We start from the raw sequence: 22,746 nt of genomic DNA, 5'->3' as shown, positions 1-22,746 counted from the left end.
TTGTACTACTCGCTAGCCATGAACCAACGCTTGGCCGCCAACCCATCAGCGACAGAGAAATAGCCAGAGACAGAGACAGAGCCAGACCCAGAGATATAGCCAAAGCCAGAGACGTTAACTGGAGACGTAGCTCAAGTGCCAAGTTTGCTAACGTGATAGATCGAAGCATACGAATTTGTATGTGTTTATGTATTTATCCATCTATTCATTTGTACTTCCCTCACCCTCTCTCTTTCTATCTGTAGTATCTAGACTCTAATTATTCATAAATGGATGGGGGCGGGGCCCATTGAATACTCATGACAGCATAATGCGGAATTCTAATCTTGTTTATGGCTAGAACCAAAACTTATTGCTCAGGTACAACCCATGAATACTCATTGTACTCACCATAACGATCATCAATGATCAATGATCAATGAATGAAAAACGGACAGCTGTGAATTTGGCAAACAGGAAGAATATTTTTCACTAAGGCATTAGATCAGTTGGCTAAAAGTCTAACGGAAATAATTAGTCAGTAATTATAGTTTATGGATACTTAAATACAAGTTTATGTTTGTTGTTAATATTTTATATCTATTTGACACACTTCCGCCATGTCGTAGGGGTTACGCTTTTTCAAGACTTGGGGTCAAATACAACGGAAGTATTTTCGATATGCACAGATATTCGGAAATATTCAAAATATTTCGTATTTAATTTTGTATTAATATAAATACTCAGTAGTTAAATGCGACAAAGGGTATATATTCAAATGGGAGTTTCTTACTCTCTTAGTATGACAAAATTTAACTGAACTTTAACAGTCGTTTCGAACTATTATACCAATTAACAAAATATTGATAATACGTTACAATTTATATTAACTTTCCAAAGTACGTTAACCATTTAAGAAAATGGTGCGATTTTTGTATTGTTAATAGTTTCCAGCAACTACTTGAGAAATAAACACATTTAACAAATACTAACGATTTTTTGCCATAAAAAGTGCGATGTATTCAGACTTTTGCGCTCTCCTAACCGGATCATAAATTAACCTCTAAAAATGTCTACCCCTCAAACTAGAACCCAAACTAGTTATTGGAATAATAGTTAGGTTTTGAAAAAATATAATAACATAAATTTCATTTATTTTTATAGTATACTCTCCGTAATATTATTATAGCTTTAATCTCAATATTAAGTTCCAAGTTTTAAGAAGTTGGAAAACTTTAATTATTTTAAAGTCTTAAAAAAAGTGGAATTGAGAAAAATAATTATTATTTTTAATACAAACTTTTGGGGTTTCTGAAACCGGTGTGCTACCCAAACTGAAATCTAACTCTATGACTAGAGCAATCCAACAATTAGTTCCATTATATAACAAACTATTGTTTTTTTTTTTTAACAAGGATATTACAGCTGCACACAAAGGGTATCTTTCCGTCGAGCTGCGGATTGTCAACTGGTTTCGGTTATTTATTGGTTATTTTTGGGTATTATTTTGTTTTGTCGCATTGTTAGCAAGCTCCAACGATGAGAATTTCACATTCACATTTACATTACAACTTGCATTCACATTCACACGTGATAATATTCATTTCCGAGTGCAGTCTTCTTCTCCGATTCTACAGCTGTGCTTGATGAAGAATTTGCCGACCTTGGTTAACTGTTAACCTTGCAGCGATCGTGTGAGTCCCCCAAAACTCTCCTCTCCCTCTCCCTTCCTCTCGCTCCCCTACCTCCCTCTTCAGTACACTGTTTGTTTCCATAACAAATTGAGGGCATATTTGTGGTAATTACCATACATACTTATTTTATTTAACTTGAATTTTACGATCTACACAAAAGTGCTGAGTCAGCGTGAACTTTCTTCATTTTAATCCGCAGAAACAGGTTGAAGCTTAACTTAAAGATCGTTACTGAAAATGATACATGTTAATATTATATTATTTCCGATTTCATTATCTGCTTGATGGACGGTATCATTAATCAGCTGTCGGTTGTAACGCAATTCTGACTGGTTATACCAAAATCTTGTCCAATTCAAGGCACAAAGGGGTCAATAAACGGAAATGAAACTAGTAGGACAGGTTACAGCCAAGCAAATACGACCACGAAAGACCCTGTACTTAAAAAATGAAAATAAAATTAATTCAAATGTTTCTAAATAATAAAAAAATTACAAATACGAAAACTTCTCAAGCAGAAAGTGTACTCGATTCACTAAGCCTACAGTTATCAGTAAGCCTGCAGAATAAAGTTTAATTTGGTGGATCTTGCTCATATAGTCTCTTTATACGAATGCTTGAAAACTCTATATTGACTAGGTTTTTGATGCTGATCACATATCCCACTTCACATACTTAAAAAACTTCACTATTCACTTTTAAAGTACAGGCTCTAACAATTGAAGATGCCTCTAAAATCCGAATGAAATCATAACTTTAATGTGCCGCCACAAAAGTCCGTATCAAAAATATGGTCTGACAATTTCCGGCTTCGATTTGGGGTCTAAAGAAGCTGGCTAACGGTCAGCGGCTGATTTTAGCAAAAATCAAAATCAATTTCCGCCTATAGCTAGAATAGCATTCAATAACAAGTTTCGACTCGCATTGTCTAAAATATATTTTTTTACTTATAGACTATAGATAAAAATATATACGCTCGTATATTAATGATAAACGAACGATCGAATCTGTCGCAATTTGCAAACGGCGTTAGCACCGACCCCGACACCGACCCCGACCCCCAACTCTATAGTATTATTATTATTGAAATCAGTTCTAGTTTTATTCGTTTGTTTTTCTGCTGATTTTTGGTCATTTATTTTCTCACACGGAAGAAGCCTTTCAATGAAATTAATTTTGCTCAAAGGCGTTAATTAAATATAGTAGACAGAACTCTTAGCAATACAACTTTGTACATTGTACATCGTCTAGAAGTCTCTCTTGGCCAAAAGACCATAATAACAGTCAGCACGCTGTTGCACGTTCCTCTGTCAATGGCAGAAATCGTTGAAACCGCTCAAGTACAGTGTCTTTAAATCACGAAACAAGTTCATGGCTTAATTAAATTGTTATGGTTCTTATGTCTATCTGAGATACGGCCAGTCTTGTTGGCCATGTCCAACAACCCAAAAATTCAAGTGTCAATATAAATGCTCTAGATAGCACTCAGCCCAGTTGGTATTCCCAACTATCCAAGTATTTGTATATAGAATCGCCTGATCGATAAGCATATATATACTATATGTACATTTTAAATGACTTTGATTAGGCTCTTGGCAATAGACTCGTCGCGTGGGCGTGGTCTTTCTTTAGAACACTTGAAACAGCCGCAAGTGTTCTTAATGGAAATGTTCCAAGTGCCAAAAGCTCTTTTGTGTTTTGTTTACCATGATTCAGCAGCCATTTTATTTATAATCTTCTCTCTATAATAATAACTTTCATTTGCAGTTCATTCTAGTTTCGTAGTTTTCAGGAAATTCTTATCAAAGTGTTCGATTTCTTAGCAAGTAAACATTCCCATATATACTCTATCTACTTGCCAGATAATGCTTCTTCTTTCAATTTCCGTTTCGGCATGACAGTGAAATCCCCTTACAATAGACAAATTTAATAAGTTAATATATAAATTCTATAAAGAAAATCATTTATAATGTTAAATGTTCATTACTACACTCTCCAGCATTCTTTACAAAAGCTTTTAGCTTAGTTAGATAATCAGTTAACTAATTACTGTAGCTTGTGGCACCATTAGTCTGAGTCAATACTGACAAAAGCATTTACCATATACCCTATGGCCAAATAGAATGCAGTGTACACATTTCATCCATACACTTTCATCCAACAACTGAACTTTTTATTTAAATTTAATGTTATTATACCCTATAATTTTCCAAAAATTACTAGTTACTTTGCCTAAAAAAGCTAAAGTTACAATCTGTAGCCTTTAAGTGTATAGTATGTGCTCAAACCTGATTACAGTGTATCTGCTAGTCGAGTAGACTTGTCTAAACACTTTTATTTTCCTTGCATTTACTTTTAAACCGAAAGTTCAACTATAATTGAGTGTGTTTTGTAAACAAATTAAGATATGTGAGAATATACCCTATAGAGCTCAAAAATCAAGGGTGCTTGCAATCTATCAACGCTTAAAGTCCCTTAATATTTATTACATTAATTTATTTGCTAATAAAAAAGATTTGTCGTGTACTTTGCACGGACAAACGAAAGGTAAATAAAGTCATAAACGCTTAAACGGACATCTTAGCCAATGTTGACTGTAGTTGTAATCTACGAGTTGACAAGTATAGAACAAATGTTTATTGATGGTCATTGCCACCGCTGAAAACCGACAACTGTTTGACCCAATTGGAATTTGCACCGAACATGCGGACGATCAATAATTATAATTGCTTTTTATCGTAACTGAAATTAGTTAAATAAACAAATTGAAAAAGAGACAAGAAGAGAGAGAAAGAGCAAGGGAAAAGTGTGGAAAAAAAGAGAAAAGATTGATACACATTTTTGTTGTATTGTATTTTCTAAATAAAATTTATTTATGTATAAATAATTCTCATTTCACGTTAACAGTTTGTGTTGAAAGTCTGCGCCTCTCTCTTCACGACAGCAACATACGTGTGTATGTGTGTGAGTTGTGTTTATGTGTGTATGTTGCTGTGTATACATTTATGTACATATTGTTGTTGCTGTCGCTTTGGGATTGGCAATTACAATAACATTAACGGAGTTACATGTTGGTTTTGTTTTTTTTTTTCGAAATTATATTTCTTGTACTTGAACATTTTGTTGTTTAACATTTCGAATTTGTTATTATTGATTGTTTATACACTTAACTAAACAGCATTAATGTTGTTGTTATTGTATAAGATAAACTATAAACTAATATATAGCATATTTAACATATACAATTAATCAAATGACAAACCGAGGTGAATCAACTGAAGGACAATTAGGAGATAACATAATCATTTTGTTACTGTTGCTGTTGTTGTTGTATTGACTATGACTTTCCACCCGTAGGGTCAACTATTGACTTGAGTATAAATTTCTCTTTTTATTTTGGCTGGGGCCAGGCCACACCCATTGCTAATGTATATACTAAATGTGTGTGTGTGTGTGTTTGTGGGACAGCGTGTGTATTAAAGGAATGCTCTGATTTTTATTTTGCTCAATATCATTAACAAACATATTTAAAAACATATACAGACTACGAGCTGCCCCTCCTCTTTTCACAGATTTTCATCTTTCCATTTTTGAAATTTTTCTATTGATGCGCTTTTCTTACGTTTTCCATTTTTCCATGTTGTTGTACCCGTCAACCCAAAAATACAAATTACGAATAGAAAGAACATGTTTTTTTTATCGAATGACTTAAACGCAATTATATAGTTATCGTTATCGTAATCGTATCGCATTATCAATATTACCTATACAATCCCCAATCATTTATATAACCCGCCCTGCGAATTTATCAAAAGAATTTATATGTATATATACACATATAGAATAGATTAAACACATCCGAGTTAGATATATATATATATATGCATATAGATAATAGTAGACATAGACATAGAGTTATACGAGTTGAATCCGTTTTCCCCCCCCCCTCACATTTCCCACTAGACGGGTCCAATATCACTTTGGTATCTGGCGGTCAGATAGTTGGCCGCCTCTGTCATTTGTTCCAGGCACTGGTAAAGACCATTCAAATGTCTTTTACAACGTTTCGCCAAATCGGTGGCCTTATCGCCGCCAGCGGATTTGGACTTGGATTGGCAGGCATCGATAATATCGCTGCCATCGCTGCTCTGGGCATTATCGCTCTTGTTGCCATCAGACTCGAGACCCGAATCGATCTCATTCGATACATCTGAATCTGAATCGCTCATGTTGCTCACGGATGTGGTGGACATCATGGACGCGGTTGAGGTGCGTCTCACATGACCCTTGACCCCCCTGCTGCTGTTGCTATTGTTGCTGCTGCCGCTGGTTGTGTGTTGACGTTGCTGTTGTTGTTGTTGTTGCTCCACCTCCAACTCAGCCTCCGTCTCATTAACCTCATCATCCTGATTGGCCGTCCAGAGCAAGTCTTTCTTCAGGGCATTGAGCACATTGTAGAGATTGAACAGCTCGGAGGCATTGAGAAAGTCTTGGACATTCTTTGACTGTGATACACCACGTTTACCGTGTGCACTAGAGCTCTGTGTCAGCTGATTGGCGGTTGTATCCTTGCCCGTGGCAGGTATTATATCAGTGCTATCACCGATCTATTGTATTTAAAAGAGATTAAAATATATATAGCATTGGGATTAGACTTGGCTCTATCATAAATATAAATATTTTTCAATGAAATTCGCATGAAAGTCGAAAGTATGAAAACAATGAAGGAAATTTGAAAACATTTAAATTCCCCAATTGATACAAATTTTAATGCAGTACCAATTAAGACAGCAAGCAATAATCTAAATGGTATTTCACACAAAAATTGGTTTTTTTCACATAATGATTTGGGTTGAACTTCTGAACCTTGAACTTGGGAATAACTTTAAGTCCGATAAGAACACTAATGAAATGTCAACTGCTAATAAGAGTATTCCCGAACTCGAAAACATTGCATCTATCATAATGCAAAAGTATTTGTAAGTTTCGAATTAGATTTTTAACATTTATTACTTTTTGCAAACTATTTAATTTTGGGCTCTTCAGAAAAAATGTTTAATGGTATTTTTAATGGTAAAATAAAAATAGTATTTTTAATGAGAAATAAAAACATTGGGTAAACATCGTTGTTTAAATCTTATACATTGTTACAATTCAATGTATTCCAATAACAAATGATAGATGTTGGCATTCTTGATTTGTATCCCTAGCATGAAATGAATTAAGGTGGGGGGTTGAGATTGAGTTTGAGATGCGGGACCAACCTGACGATCCATGAGCCTGCATGGCACCAGTATAGTGTCATCCATAATGTTGACAGTTTTCACAAACTTCTCCATTACGTTGACGATGCTGTCTTTGGAGAATTGCTGCTCATCGTGGCGCGCAATGCGACGCAGGCAGTTCCTGAAAAGAAAAACACAAAAAACAGAATAGAACTTTAATTAACTGATTCAGCTGTTTGGCCAAAAAACCAGTCTCCAAGCTAAGACAATAGAGCACATTCGAAATTCCCTCATTTGAGAAACAAAACGTGTCGTCGTTAAGTCTGCCACTTGTTCTTCTTTTCTTAACATTTCCTACATCATCTTAGCCACAACGTGTTGGCCTGGCCATAATATGATAAATACCAATTGATTTCAAACTATGCAAATAAGACTGACGTCGTCGTCGCTCGCAAATTCGATTTGTATAAAAATAGAGACTAACAACCTGTCCGTAGATTTCTATTTCTGAACAACGTTTGTCTTTGTGAGTGTGTGTGTGTGTGTGATGTGTGTCCAGTTGCCCGTCTCAGTCTTTGTTTCTACTTGGGCTCAAGCCACGTGTCTGAGCGCTTGAGAAAGTTATACAAGCGTCTCCATTAGCCCCCCTTTCCCCCTCACCCTCTTTCCCTTCTACAGTTTTTAACTCTATTAACCCGCTGTCGCCGGCAAGTCTCTCAGTTCATAACCAGCATATCAGCAGACGTTGTCTGGCGTCGTCTAGACTCTAGAGTCCAATGTCTGGAACTGAAGTTGCGTCTCTGATAACTGCAACAGCTTCTAGCCAGACGGGTCAGAGAGGGGACTCGAGAGGGGAGGGGTGTCGAGTGGTAGGAGAACTGTAGATTACGACGCAGTCACAGTGGAGGACGTTGCGTCTGCTCGCCGCGTGATCGCTCAGCGGGATCGCCCTTGTTGTGTGTACAAGAATTTCAAGCATTGATAAATTTGGACTGCGCATACAGTACGTCAAGTAATTGCTTTGACAAATAAATTAATATTAAAATATTTTAATTTCTTAAAATAGTTACACCCAATTGGTTTCTATATTTCTTTAACTTGTTTTAAAAATCATAAGCAACTTTTATTTAATTTAACCAAATATATTATGATATTTTTTTCGCAGTATTAAGGATTGGCATTTATTTGTTTGTCAAAATAATTACTTGACTTAGTGTATGTGGCCCAACCACCGTCTAGACTTCTATTGATAGTTCCTACACGCGAGTGCCGCGTGCTCTACCTACCTCCCTCCCTCCCTCTTCTCCTCTCTTTTCTCTCACTCCCCTTCTCATTCACTCGGTCGTCTGTCTGACCGACTAAATGCCATGCAGCCAGTGAATGATATCGTCAATGGACAAACAGTGTACACTGTACGGGCATGTGTCAAGGCTTTATTCCGCTGACCATGGGTAAAGGGAGTAAATACCCTGTAATTGTAAGAGCTTTTCATGCATTCTTGTGTCTCGACACTTAATTGAAAGTAATCGACGTCTTAATAAAAACTTTACTAAAGTTCCGACTAGGAGATACCCTGTAGTAAGTGCTTGACTAACTTCAATTTTTAAATATGTACTCCTTCAAAATAATTTAAAAACCTCAAGTATACTTTATCACCATATATTTTAATGACAACTGAATTGAATGCTGATTTAATTAATACCAAAAATAACTACACTACAGTTGTACAGGGTATAAGTGCGAGCACGCATGCAAAAAATTTCAAATAGCAATTATCTTATCTCTGTCAATTCTTAGTGTGGGAAATCGGGAATTCTTGAGTCTTAGTCACTTCATAGTTTTACAGGGTATATAATGAATAAACATGCACATTTCGAGACGCAATTGTAAATCTACATGTAAGATTCGCCAACCAGTCAATTATATGCATATTTATGGGATAGATTCTCCACTGTCTGACAATTGTATAATGATAATAATAATGATTATACAAACGTTTTATATGCATAACTGAACTTGGCCAAATGTATATTTTAAATATGATTATGGAATAAAACCACTGATAAAATAGGGTATTTAATAATAAGCTCAGACTCAATAACCTGCATATTTATTGAGTTGATTCACCCATCATCGGTTTTTCTTAAACTATTCTACAGGGTATCCTGCAAGTAATTATGCAAATCAAAAAATCAATGAAAATCAAATCACGCAGTTATCTTATCAGTTGTTAGTAATCAGTCTGTTTAATTCACACACACAGACACACACATTTCGCACATTATCATAACTAGCCCGTTAATGAATGAAGTGTTTACATAGTAAAAAATCAGGCGTTTCTTTATTTTTAGCAAATGTCGCATTCGACTGACTCAAAAACTTGGACACGCGCCAGAGCAGCAGGAGATGAGGGGAAAGGGGGAAAGTGGGTGGGGACGGGGAAGGGAGAGAGGGGATGGCGTTAAATTGAGGGTGATCAACGTTATTGACCTTTTGTGTTTGTGGCAATTGCACTTAGGGAAACGGTAAATTGTACAACAAAGCTGCCACATCAATTGTGCTGCAAGAATAAGTTACCGGCAGAGGCAGCGACTGTGGCAGCGACTGCGGCAGCAGCAGAAACAGGTCGGAACACGCCATCTGAAACGACCAATTGCAAAGCGGCACGGGACGAGCTTTGTGATTATCTTTGTGATATCAGGTGTATTGTCTATTTGTTTCTATTGTCGCCAAATAGCCAAGCGTTAAACCGCGACACACCTGGAAGCACCTGTGTGAAGTGGGCCAAGTCAGGCACGCGACACGGCTCCAGTTCGAACATGTTTGGACATGCGCACCAGCTGCGCGGCATACAACACAGAAATCGGCTGATTTCAGATTCTTGTGGACCCAACGTCGCGGGGCAATGCCATTTTGGCGTGGCAAGAGAATGAGTGAGTGAGTGAGCGCGCATTTACTCTCTTAAGCAATTATGTAGGTTCTCTTAACATGTGGCGTGATGTTTTTAAAGCTGCACATTTCATGAGTGAGTGCGGAAGGGGGGAAGGTAGCGAGGTAAGTAGAGAGCGAGTGAGAGGCAACTATGGCAAGCTGTAACTGTACGATTGTTAGATAAAGAGACGCTAGTCATGCTGTCCCGTTTGTTGTTATTGCTGTTGTTGTTAGCAATATTTGCAAAGTTAGGCAACACTTTTTTTGAACGCCAATTGACCAATATTTGTTTAATGTTTTTATATTTCTTGATGTTTCTGTTGCCCCTGACTGACCTTCAACGCATTGGTAAACTCAACATAATCGACAAATTAGCCTGCGACTAATTCAAATTCTATATAATAAAATTGTGAATATAGACGGCATGAGTATTACGGGGCCGTAGCGATTTCAAGGCAAAGCCACCGCAACTTTTGTTGTACTAATACAAAATTCACAATGGCACACAAAACGTCACCAATGTATGTATATGTACATATGTATGTATACATACATAAGTATGTATGTATGTACATATGTGAATACGTCAATCAGTCAAGTTGAAGTGAATCACAGAATTTGTGATTAGTTTTCATTATTTCTACTGTTTGATTTTACAGTCTTCAGGGCGTGTGGCTCATAATTATTTGTCTTACCTTTCGCATTGCGATAATGGCGAGGCAGATGAGTAATCGTGTGAAATACTATTGATAAATGATTAGGCACAGTACGATAAAATGCACGAGTGATCGAACGAGCAAAGTAAATGTGGGGAGAGTGGTCACCGAGGTATACGAATTATTAGTTTAGTTTAAGTAAACACACGATCCCAGCTTAAATGTAAGTGTGTATGTATGAGTATACTCACATAAACGAACACACACATATTTATGTACAGCTATAGCCCGATTGTGTCATATTAGGCAGCAGCGTTGCCTTTGCCTTTTTTCATCTTTCATGTTTTGAATGCTTGTCCGCATCATACGATAAATTTTTTGTATCTCGCTTGTTGTGTTTTTTTTTGTTTTTTTCTTCTTCTGTCGGTGCAAACGAAAGAGAAAATGCCGTGTGGCCTGACCAAGGGGTGCGCCACATAGACAGAAAACACACAGAGAGAGAGAGCACGTAATTGATGTGAGCGAAATTGAGTGTGTTGTTCCCCCTCGCTACCCGTGACTACCCGACCAGCTTTTACAATTTAGCAACTGATTTAAATTGAATTTAAACCCATTTTAACTAGAAACTCGCGCTTGCCCAGCCCAAAACTGGACGCACACTAATACTAACAACAAGAGACAGACTCCCCATCCCCATCATCATCATTCGCTTTTATTGCTCTGCTTCTGCTTTGCACACTCTTACACTTACCGACTAGTCTCCAGTTTGGTGAGGTCTGAGTATCCGCTCATTGTGTGCTGAATTTTAGTATTTGTTGTTTTGGTTTATGTGGGTTGCGTCTGTTACCAAAATGGCTTACAGACGTTTTAGGTTTTTTTTTACTTAAATGCTGACACCGCAAGTTAATTGATACAACAAATTTCTTTGCTTTTAATTTTATAACACATACACGCGCACTTTCACTCGCTGTCCGTGTTTGCCTGTGCCTCTGTGTGTGTGGGTGTGTGTGTTTCTATTTCTCTTCTGTGAGTTTGAGAGTTTCTGTGTGCGTATGGGATTTCAGCTGATTTTTGATTTTCTTGTGTTTTGTATTCTTTGCGTGACGACAACGAAGACTGACTGCAAGCAAATGTTTGATGCTGTTACGAAATCTGCAGACTTTTGTTACAGGTTGTTAGTTAATCGAGCGGTATTAGCTTTTTTAGTAGCTGCTGCTGCTGACACGTTTGCTTTTAATTGATCTCGAATACGATTTGCGTTGATTTTGAAATGTAGCTGCCGTTTTATGCCAAAATATTCCCTCATGTACACACGGTATTTAGATATGACTCCAACGGTTGGGGCTGCTGCTCAAATCTATTAAGTGCTTTATTTATATCAAAATTCTAAACACGCACCGCTGATGACACGACGAACGACCGCTTCGTACGAGTTTCGATTTCAAAATGGCAAGACCGAAAACGGCTCAGCTGATTTCCAAATGCAGTCTCAGTGCGGCCAACTTGTTTTTTGTCGCAACAAAAAACGGGCTGGCAGGTCTGGCTCTAGCACTTAAGCCCATTTTCATATTTAGGGTATTCCTGAAACAGATTCAGATTTTGTTTAAGCAAATCTGAATCACTTTCGGGAACGACCCTTTTTGCACACTGATTTCATTTTGATGTCGACAATTTAAAAAAATGGCACGAAAATTATTATAATACTATTTATTTATAATGCTTAAGATGCAATTCAAACATTATCAGCTCCAGTATATATTATCAAAACTGAAAATGCTGAAAACTTTTAACATTCTCCAGTAATGTTATCAAAGTGAAGGGTCACACATACTACACAGTTTCTCTTGTAAACAAATATTTGTATTTTTTTTTATTTTTCTTGTCTCTGGTTCTTAAAACAAGTAAAACAGAAATTGTTCATTAAATTTGACTGTTTTTAGAAATATAAATATAATGAACAGGTGAATTTTTATTTCGTAAATAACATATTTTAAGTAGATAAGCCAAGCTAGTGACGAAAGCAGCACGAAGGGTGTGAAAGGCGACTAGCAATATATACAGCTAATTTGGAAAATTTGCTATGATTGTCCGATAAGATTACCGAGTTATATACCGATCGAAAGGCTTAGTCCTAACTTGTGTAAGTGGTGTAAGTGGGAGGGGAATAATTTTAATAAATGCAGCTAATGGGAGGCCGTTTGGTAAAATTTTGTATTTATTAAAATTTCTTATTAAAAATTTGCGTCGATTGTTACCTCGATCACCAAAATCCGACAACTAGTTCAAGGATAATTAAATTTAAAATTTTTAGTGGACTTTTCAAAAAATTTTCATATTAGATGAAAAGTCAGTTTTTTTGTTTGTCTGTTTGTATCAATAAAAACTGGATCTAATGATGGGGATTTACTTCCCTTCTAAAATCTAGAAATGTTTGTTCTACGACTTTTTGAAAAAAGCCACTAGTTTAGCGGGAAAGGCGTACCTTCAAACTTTTTTTCTAAAGTACTCAGGTTACATTTTGCAGGTGAAATCAGGTTTTTTAGCTTACATTTCTGACGATTTCTGACAAAACGGCTCTAACGACTTTGATTAAATTTGAGTATGTTGTAGCCCGTAAAATTTTGCGTTTTTTTTGTATATGACCTTGTTTTATGGAATATCTCAACCAAACAAATACAATATGCACTTAACTTGGTTTTATATATCCTGACAAAAGTTGGTTCAAATCGGACCAGTATATCATATAGCTGGCATAGGACCGATCGGTCTAATATTAAGTCTTAGTATGAAAAACTTTTTTGTTATACGAGATATCTTAACCAAACTAATTTAAGCTAGACTTATAGATTCTGACCCAAGTTGGTTCTTTTCGAACTACTATATCATATAGCTGTCAGAGGACCGATTGGGCGAAATCCAAGTCTTAGTATGAAAATTTTTTTTGTCATAGTAAGTACGGGGTCTCCGACAGTAGAGTATGCTCGACTGTAGCAACGCAAGCGAGGCGAGCATGGGGCGGAGCACCCTAGTTTTCTTTATAATTAAAGAAAAAAATTTTTTTTTTAATATAAAAGAAATTCAACAAATAAACTTATATATTTTACTATCTGCCTGCATTCATGATAAAGTTACAATGTCAGAAGCAAAAGCAAATGCAAAAATTTCTAAAATCTTACAAAAAAAACCTCGACACGAGGTAAAAGTCTAGTTACGACAGCAATTTCTAGCCCCAAAATTTCGGATATCCAATTTTTGGCGAAAAAAATAAAGTTTATTATAAAAAATTTAAAATCAAAAAAAAAAAAAACACGAAAATTGGCGTTCTGCACTGAGCGCAAAAAGGGTGAGCTAACACGAACATAATAATTACTTCTTCCGCAGTGCCGAATGCCTTTTTTCTTTTATTTTTTATTATTAATTTATATTTTTATTTAAAATTTTTATGTTAAACTGAATTTTGTTCGTCACAAAATTAGATATCAGAAAATTTGAGGCTAGAGATTGCTTTCGTCACTAGACTTTTACATCGTGTAGAGGGCTTTTTTGTGGTTTTCAATTATTCATACTACATTTATATTAATAATATTGTTTGCCAATTCGATAAGCAATTAACAAAATCAAAATGGTTTTAGATTGTTTTAATCTTGAAATGTAGCGTTTTCCATAAAATTCCTTCGCATTTAGTAGTGTAGATTCATTGACGTTGGTGCCGAATATAAATAGTTTAATAGAAGCGGACGATGATGTTGATTGTTCATTAGACTCAAAATAATATCATAAAGAAGCTTATTAGTGAGTGTCGAGCAGTATATAAGATTTAACACCTGCAGTTTGGGACAAGCAAGGAAGTACACCATTATCAGTGATATATCTACTACAGCTGATATCGATTTCTGTCAAATCTTGCAAGGTGAATAGTGCCCCTAGTCCACGATCGGTGATCGCATCGGATCCTGGAAAAATCAGCATACGCAATGCGCTCAGCTTTCCAATCGTCTTAAGGGTCTCGGTACTCATAAAAAATTAATTACCTGCATATATTTCAAAATGTTCCAACTGCTTGGACTTATGCTCCACCAGCCATGCAATTAGAATATAAATCATCATGCAATCATTCCTATAATAAAATGCATTTAATTTAGATTTTTAAGATTTGGTAGCCGTGCAATGTGGAAATAACAAGGAATGCAGTTTTCGTCGAAGGCATTGGAGAGAAACTCCAAAAATGCACAAAAATTGTCGTTGATAAGCTCCTTGATATACGGGGATTTAAGAATTCCTTAAGCAGCGGTAGCCTCAGAAATATTTTAGTCAACAATTCCGGGTGCTGCGGTGAATCCCGGGCTTTTAGAGTCAACGACTCAATAGACTTTGGCAAACAATTCAAAAGCTCTTCAGTTAACATAATATTATTGGCAAGATTCATTTTTTTAGCCTATTCAAATGCTGCATTGCTTGTAGACTCTCATCAATGAGATTGCAATTAAGTATTTCCCGATTTTGAAGACTATTTTGATTTGCAAGCATTGATAATATTTTGTACGATGTTAATCTGTTGTTTTCGATTATCATTGACTATAAATAATGCAATGCTTGCCAATAAATTCGAACACGAGCCTAAGGTGACGACATGGTATAAGTCGTTCGATTTCGTTCGTAAAGTAAAGTTGAAAAAAATTAGCCAATTCCCATACAGTCATTTCTTCAAATTATTCAAAATCGATGGATTTGTCCAGCATTGGCGACATTCGCTCATAAATGCATTGAAAACGATTACAGGTGCGTGCAAATTGAATGCGATCAAATTGATCAGATAAATTTCGAAATGTATGATCTAGGCAATAATCGTTCAGTTGCATAATGGCAGCAGTTTTCTGGGGATTCACATTTTCCGGTTTGTCCGGAAATTTCTCGGCATTCGTTTTATGCGAAATGTAACCGGACTGAACTGTTATACGACATTCATTGACATTATGCATTTCTGTCTTCAATGCGTTGGCAGCATGATGAGGATTGAAGACGGTAACGCAGCCGGTTCCTCTCTTAATTCCACTCGACAACATATAAACTTCTTCAACGCATCCATATGTCTCAAAATACTTTTGAAGCTGATGTTGTTACATTTCCTTCTTCCGTGTAAGCCAATTCCTCTTTGTAGTAATGTTTTACACTCTCTCTCTCTCTTTTGTTTGTTTGATTTTAAGCTGCGCTGAAAGATTTTCAAATATTAGGCACAAATATAAGTAAAGAAAAATAAGCGAAGATGCTGGTCCAAATCATACTCTGTCTATGTTATGTGTGTTCTATGCGGCTTAGTTATACATACTATATAGCAAATATTGGGCGCATTCACCGGGAAACAAGTATCACAAAAATTTTAAATTTGTCGTACTTCGTGGCAAACGCTATAGAGGTGGAGAAACTTTGGTTTTAATATACATCGATGTTCGTGAAAACAATCGATCTATTTCTTATTCAGCTGTAAGGAAAAAAGCGACGCAAACGAGAAAGAAACGCGTCAAATGGTAAGAATAAAGTAGGGGTATTCCTGATACAGATTCAGATTTGGTTTTAATTTGAATTAAGCAAATATAAATCATTTTAAGGAACGATTCTTTTTGCACACCGATTTCATTTTGATATCGAGAATTTAAAAAAATGGCGCGATAACATAACATAAATTAACAAATGAAAGTGTGATAACTGTTTTTTTTTAGACTTTATATATAAAGTTTACTTGCAGAATAGTATTATTAGAATAATTCTATTTGTTTTAATGCTTAAGCAGCAATTTTACACATTATCAGCACCTTTACGTCTTTTACAATTATTTAGCTTTGGCTTTAATTCTCAAAAAGCACTATCAGCATTCATATGAAAGTTCACCTTTTTTTTATCAAATTGAGAATTTAAAGTTTTCATTCAATTGTTTTTATATTGGTAAATTATTTATAAAAAAATACTAAATTAAATAAATTTAGCACGCCATTTCAGATTATACCAAAATGTTATTTAATATTAACATTTCACATAAGTATAAAATCGCATAGTAACAACTTTAGAGAAAAAAAGCTATTTCTGGCTGGAAAGCTTCTTAACCTTAACTATTGCTTTCCTTTGTATGGATACAAAAAATTTGTTGTAGCAAATAATAGCTGAATAAATATTTTAAATAGGCTGATTTTCGGCTAATACGTACTAGTCTTAATGTTTTTCTAGCATCGAACTTTGAAAATATCCAAAGCTATAAAAAAGCTAAGTAGTCCAGAAAACGCACAAGTAAACCGATATTGTTTCGATATACTAATTAAGTAATTCGATATTAATCGCAGTCGATACTAGAATAAACATCGGTTGAACAATAAAAAAAATAGTCATAGACAGCGCGATTATTTAAATCTCTGATCAATTGCAAACAAAATGCGGCTAATCAGGTGAACATTTGTTCAATTGAAATATTAAGTTCGCTTGTTCAATATTTGATAAGCGAACAAATCGGTCATCAGTTTTCTTAGACCATTATATACTAGCTATCGCCCGCCCACCACAGTCACAATGGTCAGGCGCGCTGCTTAAATCAAAAATATATATATATATATTTTTAAACTATTTAATTTGCCGTAAGCAAATTGTATTTATTTGCTTCGTTTGTCAATTTTTGGGAATAGTTAAATCGTTTTCAATCTGTACGATCCGACAGATACCACTCGACTCGGGTGTTATTCTTGTTATCCATATATTACACATGTTTAAAGCCCCGCTCCAGTTTCACAACACAATGAAATGAAGGACTTGCCACAGCGGTGTCCCATTGCAATCTTCCAATTGGAGAAAAGAACAATGATGGTGTATTCCACGTTTGTACAAAATCATTTAGGCCAAACTAAAATGACGGTTTTATTCTCTTGAAAACAATTACTAATCATTATTGCCTTGTCTAGCAAAGCGTGCGTCGACGGACGACCTATTGACCCGCGGCGGTCGCAGCCTTGGCAGCGATCTCATCCTCCTTGGCGTGCAAAGCGATGAGCTCCTGTTTCTTGGTGGCAATGCGCTCCTCACGGCGCTTGCGTGCCTCACGCACCTTGGTCCGCCTGGCCTCGGCCTGGTCAGCGAGCATCTTGCTGCGCTGCTTCTCGGCCTTCTTCTTGTGAATGTATTCCATGAGAACACGCTTGTTCTTGAACACATTACCCTTGCACTTCATGTACAGATCGTGGTACAGATGGCGATCAATCTTCTTGCTGTCGCGGTACTTCTTCAGCAGACGACGCAGCACACGCTGGCGCTGCATCCACACCAGCTTGGTGGGCATACGAGCGTTCGCTGTACCCTTGCGCTTACCGAACCCACAGTGGCGACCCTTGCGACGGGCCTCGGTGTTCTTGCGGACACGGTAGCGGGAGTGCACCACGACGGGCTTCTTGATGATCAGACCATCCTTGATCAGTTTGCGTATGTTCTGACCTGTTAACCAAGATATATTATCATTAGTGATGTGATATCCACATCTATATCGATGGAAAGCAATACTTACGCGAGTTTGTATTGGCGATTTCGTTGATTTCATTGGGGTCCAACCAAACCTTTTTCTTGCCGCAACGCAGTACAGAGGCTGCGAGCCTCTTTTGGAGCTTTAGAGAACTGCAACAATAACAATCAATTCGATATTAATAAAACAGCGTGCCATGATTTTTTTATTCATGTGTGTATGCGTGCGTGCTCATGTGTGTGTGTGTGACTTCACACGTTCAGGTTATTTCACTTTTATTGCGCTCGAAATGAATTGCACTTATTATGTGCTGCATTTAATATATAATGCAATCACTGATGAACACTTTTCACACATTTTAACACAACAAAAGCGCAGTAAACACACAAATTTTTAAATTCCACTGTACCTCATGCTGTCGACCCTTGCTCGTCGTGGCTGGGAAAGAAAGAAAAATTTGACAGACGGAAATGACTGCCATTTTCGAGAATGTATGCTGACAGGAAGCTCGTTGCTGTAAAAGTGTGACCGTTTGCACGCTGTGCTAACATAACAGTGTGTTAACAGCACTTGCATAACTCCGATATGTTTACATCGAAAACCTTATCGATAGCAGTGGTCCAACAGCTGATTTCGATAGGAAAAAAGCCTACCAAAATAAAAATAATAATTTGTTGTTATTAAAATCAGTTAAGATGCAACACACTTTGAGGCGCTGCCTAACCATGGCGACCATACCAAAAATGCGATGCTATGCAACACTGCCACATGCTCCAGAGCAGAACAAGAAGCAGGCCAACAGAAATGAATTGCCTAGACTTATGGACTTTCCGGAGATCATTTGGCCATCGGCACTGAACACAATTAAAAATTGGATAACCGTACAGTTTATCATACGTCCCTATTTCGATAGCGAATTTCAGATCAAAGATTTCATATACGGCGCCAAGCAGGCGCTGCAGGTGAGAGCAGAGACTTAATCTACATATGAAATTAAATGCATCTATTTGAACTCCTCGTCGGTCAGGTTGTATCCTCCAAATTGACAGGCGGTGATCTGGGCCAACTGCAGCATCTTGTCAGCGCCGATGCCATTGCCGAGCTTAAGCCGGTCGTGCAGAAGCTATCGATGACCCAAAGGAAGCAGTTGGAAATCAATGAGAGCGATATATATCTATCGTTTCCGTATCAAATCGGCATCATATTCGATGATGCCAATGATAAGCTGCAAAAGCGATGGGTGGAAATCACAATGGTGTTTCATGTGATGCGGGGACTATCCGAGATGCGAGAGCGTGGCGAGGAAATACCCTGGAATATGGGGTAAGCACGGTTGCTGAGCTGCTTTCGAAAACAGGATATAATATTGAATCGAATATCGGTTTCAGTTAGGGTTTCGGTAATGTTTGTATTTACGTCTTCGGTTATAGGTTACGAAAAATCTTTGTATCCGGTTTATTGTAGCTTTTGGTTTGTAACTTCGGTATGATTTCGAATCACAAAAAAAAAAAGAGCTGAAGAAATGTTTTAAGAAAGTTAATATAAACAAGAGCAAAACTTCTTTGATTTCAAAAAGATTTGTTTAATAATATCAATATTTAAATTTAAAATTAAAATAGGTTGCAAAACAATGATTACACCTCAACAACATAACTGAATTTAATGCTTGATTGAACCGAAACGAACCGGTTTACATGAATCGGTTATTTCGGTTTAAATAGTTTCGGTTAAGGTATAATAAAAAAGTCTTGTTTAGGTTTGGGTTTCAGTTACTGTTACCAACTTCAATACGTTAATACCGGTTAAAGTATCTGTTAGAAAGTATCTTAAGCATTTCAATTTCTCAATTTTAGCACCATGCCAGAGTATCAGGATAAGGTGTTCATATGCAACTATCGGTTCAAGAAGGAGTTCACCGCGGGACAACAATCGGACTGGACCATCAATGTGGCCAATCACTTTAGGGCCATTGACCTTATCAACGAATCCAAATAACATAGGATGACATGAGAATTTAGCTGTAATCCATTCAACATTTTGGAATAAAATTTGCGTTAAAATTGTATAGGTATGAGATAGATACAGAAAATGCAATTGTTTATTGTGTAGTTTTAAATAACGAGTACATTTAGGATGTTTTAGTTAATATCTTTTGCTGTTGCTCTGTTTTTTGTTTGTTGTTTAAGTTTAAGCTTAAGTTTAATGCTTCTCGTACTTGGATCTGTAGACGCCCTTCGAGTCGTATTTGTCGAGCAGCTTCTTCCAGTCACCGGCATTATTGGCGCGCAGGTAATTGATCACCTTGTTGGAATTGCGACGCTGCACGTCGGTGCACTTGGAGCAGTCGGACTGGAGGGCATCGGGCAACAGGCGCTTCAGTTCGCGTCCCTCTGGGGTGCAGGCTCCCGTCTCCAACAGGCACTTGATATAGTTGCTCAGGATGCGTCTATTGCTCAGAACTTCGTCGACATTGACGTTGTCGAACTTGTTGGTGTATTCCTTCTGGGGACCGGCAGCTGCCAAGCCGGCAAACACACACACTATCAATATGGCCAACGAAGCTTTCATTTTGACCAGCTGTAAATAAACAAACGGCTACAAAATGAATTTAAATAAGATAAATCGCTTAGTGTGAGTAATTGTTAAACAAACAAGAAATCTTGTTAATACATTTTATGACTTTGACAAAACGCAAACAATTTCTCACTCCTGACGACGCGACGTCTCCGAGTATCTGTGTGTCAGTGAGCGTATCTGTATGTGTGTGTCTGAGTATCTTTGTTTCTTTTAAGCTGCTGCAGTTATAAGTCTTCGTTGATATCTTTCCTGATCTCTAAGCAACATTATCTTAAATTTGGCTACTCGGGCGTCGTTAAGTCTGCTTCTCGCACTTTCTTGACTCGACTTGACAACTGGCTGTATTTTTTTTTAAATTATTATTTTTATTATGATGTGACATTGGATAGATTCTCGGTCGTAGCTTGTTGGCCGCCTCATTTCTGGGCTAAACTCATTTCATGCATTATTAATGACTCTTGGCATATATGGCATATGCATACTAATTAATGTTTTTTTCTCTTACTTTTAATAACGAAAGATTTCACAATTTTGACCACGTCAGTTAGCTTAGTCTGGTTTAAGCTTTTTTTTATTTATTTATTTAAATTGAAATTAACATCAATGCAAATGCAAACGCAATTGACTGTTATTTATGTAAGCTAAAAGTCAAAACTTGTTGTTATTGTTACAGCTTAACCGTTAAATGAACCAATGCACACACACACGCAAAGTGTTGGCAATCGTTTACGCAATATTTTGTACATATCGATATCAATCAAGCACTTGCAAGCTACATATGCGCATGCTCGACGACTCGTATCAACGAGCTTGTGTCTCTCTCTCTCTCTCTCTCTGTCTCTCTCGTAAAATCTCTTTTGTTTTGTTGTGGTTTCTTTACTCACTTGTTGTTGTCTTGTCTTGTTGAGCTGCTCTTGTTGCTGAGTTTTAGTGTATTTGTGTGTGATGCGTACGACAGCACAGCTTTGATTGCGAGCTGTTAGCCTGTTTAACCGACTTTTATACTAAGGAGCTTTGGCAACTCGACGCGTGCAAAGCTTTCGCATTCGTTTTGGCCACTTGTCAACTTGTCACTTGTCGTTCCGTTCGTCGCACCTGGGCAGACCGAGCGAGTCAAAGGTCTCTTCGTGTTGCAGTGTACCCCACTACCGACCGATTACAACAAATACATATGTAGCTACCAAATGAACCGGATTTCAGTTTTCACTTGAAATTTCGGCGCAATCACTTGTACCTAAGGTGTCTGTAAGCTGCTTGTGCTGCTGTTGTTGTTGTTGTTTTCTGGATTGGTCTTACTTTACGAGTGTCGTTTGGCGCTTGGACTCGTTCACCCCCTTGCCCCCCTTGACACGGCTGTTTGCTTAGGTTGTTAGTTTGCTAGTGGGTTTGCACGTCTCGCCGCACTTATGCCAAAATTCGTAGGAAAAACGTTGACGTATTTACCCCAACATTTTAAAAAACAAGTAAGAAAGCTTTAGAGGAGAGTGCTCGACTTTGAGATACCCAGCATCTAAGCCCTTAGCGTGGCTTAAATTTGAAACAAACTCGATCTGCGTGGGGTATATAGAAATATGTGTGTAAAATTTGGTTACTCTACCTCTTATAGTCTCTGTGATCCTTCTGTTCATACAGACGGACAGACAGACAGACGGACAGACACACATGGCTATATCGACTCGGCTGTTGATGCTAATCAAGAACATATATACTTTATAGGGTCGAAGATGCCTCCTTCCGCCTGTTACATACATTCCAACGAGCACAATATACCCTTTTACTTATTTTTTGTGTAACTGGTATAATAATGATTTCGGTCCCTGATATAAACACATTGAAACAATTACACACACTTTCGAGCTTATTATCCGATATTGATGAAATTTTCAGGGAGAACTTCCTTATAATTACTTATACATATCTTTAATACAATGTACATTGGACTTGCCGTGAAGTATAGATAAAGCTCCAAAATTACAAAAATTAATCTAGTAAAACTTTTTCTTTCGAGTAGTAGGGATGGGGGTGAGGTAAACTAAATTTGAAATATATTTGAGCTGCCAGCATATTAAAGAAATTTACATAAGAATTTGGAATTTCCTAGCGCTTAACAAATTTGAGATTTTTTTTTTTTTAAATATATACACGTATTCCGTGGGGTCCGCCATGACAAGCTCTTTATACCCTCACTCAGC

The 22,746-nt window shown here is 37.0% G+C and overlaps 4 protein-coding genes across 4 annotated transcripts; 1 reads left to right on the top strand and 3 right to left on the bottom strand.

Moving 5' to 3' along the window:
- Nucleotides 1-5,062: 5,062 nt before the first annotated feature.
- On the bottom strand, nucleotides 5,063-11,942 carry LOC117784873 (dentin sialophosphoprotein). The gene is made up of 3 exons (XM_034622724.1): nucleotides 11,237-11,942; nucleotides 6,938-7,079; nucleotides 5,063-6,280 (listed from the first exon to the last, which is right to left on the bottom strand). The coding sequence occupies exons 1-3, from the start codon at nucleotides 11,275-11,277 to the stop codon at nucleotides 5,633-5,635; spliced, it is 831 nt and encodes a 276-aa protein (XP_034478615.1). The 5' UTR covers nucleotides 11,278-11,942; the 3' UTR covers nucleotides 5,063-5,632.
- A 5,394-nt stretch (nucleotides 11,943-17,336) lies between these two features.
- Nucleotides 17,337-18,450, bottom strand: LOC117784877 (60S ribosomal protein L19). Its single transcript, XM_034622729.1, has 3 exons — nucleotides 18,387-18,450; nucleotides 18,023-18,129; nucleotides 17,337-17,952 (listed from the first exon to the last, which is right to left on the bottom strand). The coding sequence occupies exons 1-3, from the start codon at nucleotides 18,389-18,391 to the stop codon at nucleotides 17,450-17,452; spliced, it is 615 nt and encodes a 204-aa protein (XP_034478620.1). The 5' UTR covers nucleotides 18,392-18,450; the 3' UTR covers nucleotides 17,337-17,449.
- A 153-nt stretch (nucleotides 18,451-18,603) lies between these two features.
- On the top strand, nucleotides 18,604-20,046 carry LOC117784874 (m-AAA protease-interacting protein 1, mitochondrial). Its single transcript, XM_034622726.1, has 3 exons — nucleotides 18,604-18,939; nucleotides 19,005-19,300; nucleotides 19,831-20,046. The coding sequence occupies exons 1-3, from the start codon at nucleotides 18,673-18,675 to the stop codon at nucleotides 19,970-19,972; spliced, it is 705 nt and encodes a 234-aa protein (XP_034478617.1). The 5' UTR covers nucleotides 18,604-18,672; the 3' UTR covers nucleotides 19,973-20,046.
- Nucleotides 20,043-21,575, bottom strand: LOC117784885 (ejaculatory bulb-specific protein 3). The gene is made up of 2 exons (XM_034622739.1): nucleotides 21,439-21,575; nucleotides 20,043-20,554 (listed from the first exon to the last, which is right to left on the bottom strand). Exon 2 carries the CDS (start codon nucleotides 20,543-20,545, stop codon nucleotides 20,177-20,179), a length of 369 nt encoding a protein of 122 aa, XP_034478630.1. The 5' UTR covers nucleotides 20,546-20,554; nucleotides 21,439-21,575; the 3' UTR covers nucleotides 20,043-20,176.
- Between the last annotated feature and the right edge of the window lie 1,171 nt (nucleotides 21,576-22,746).

This window comes from Drosophila innubila (assembly GCF_004354385.1).
Source record: "Drosophila innubila isolate TH190305 chromosome 2R unlocalized genomic scaffold, UK_Dinn_1.0 1_C_2R, whole genome shotgun sequence".
NCBI lineage: Eukaryota > Metazoa > Arthropoda > Insecta > Diptera > Drosophilidae > Drosophila > Drosophila innubila.
This window is presented reverse-complemented; position numbering and strand designations above follow the sequence as displayed.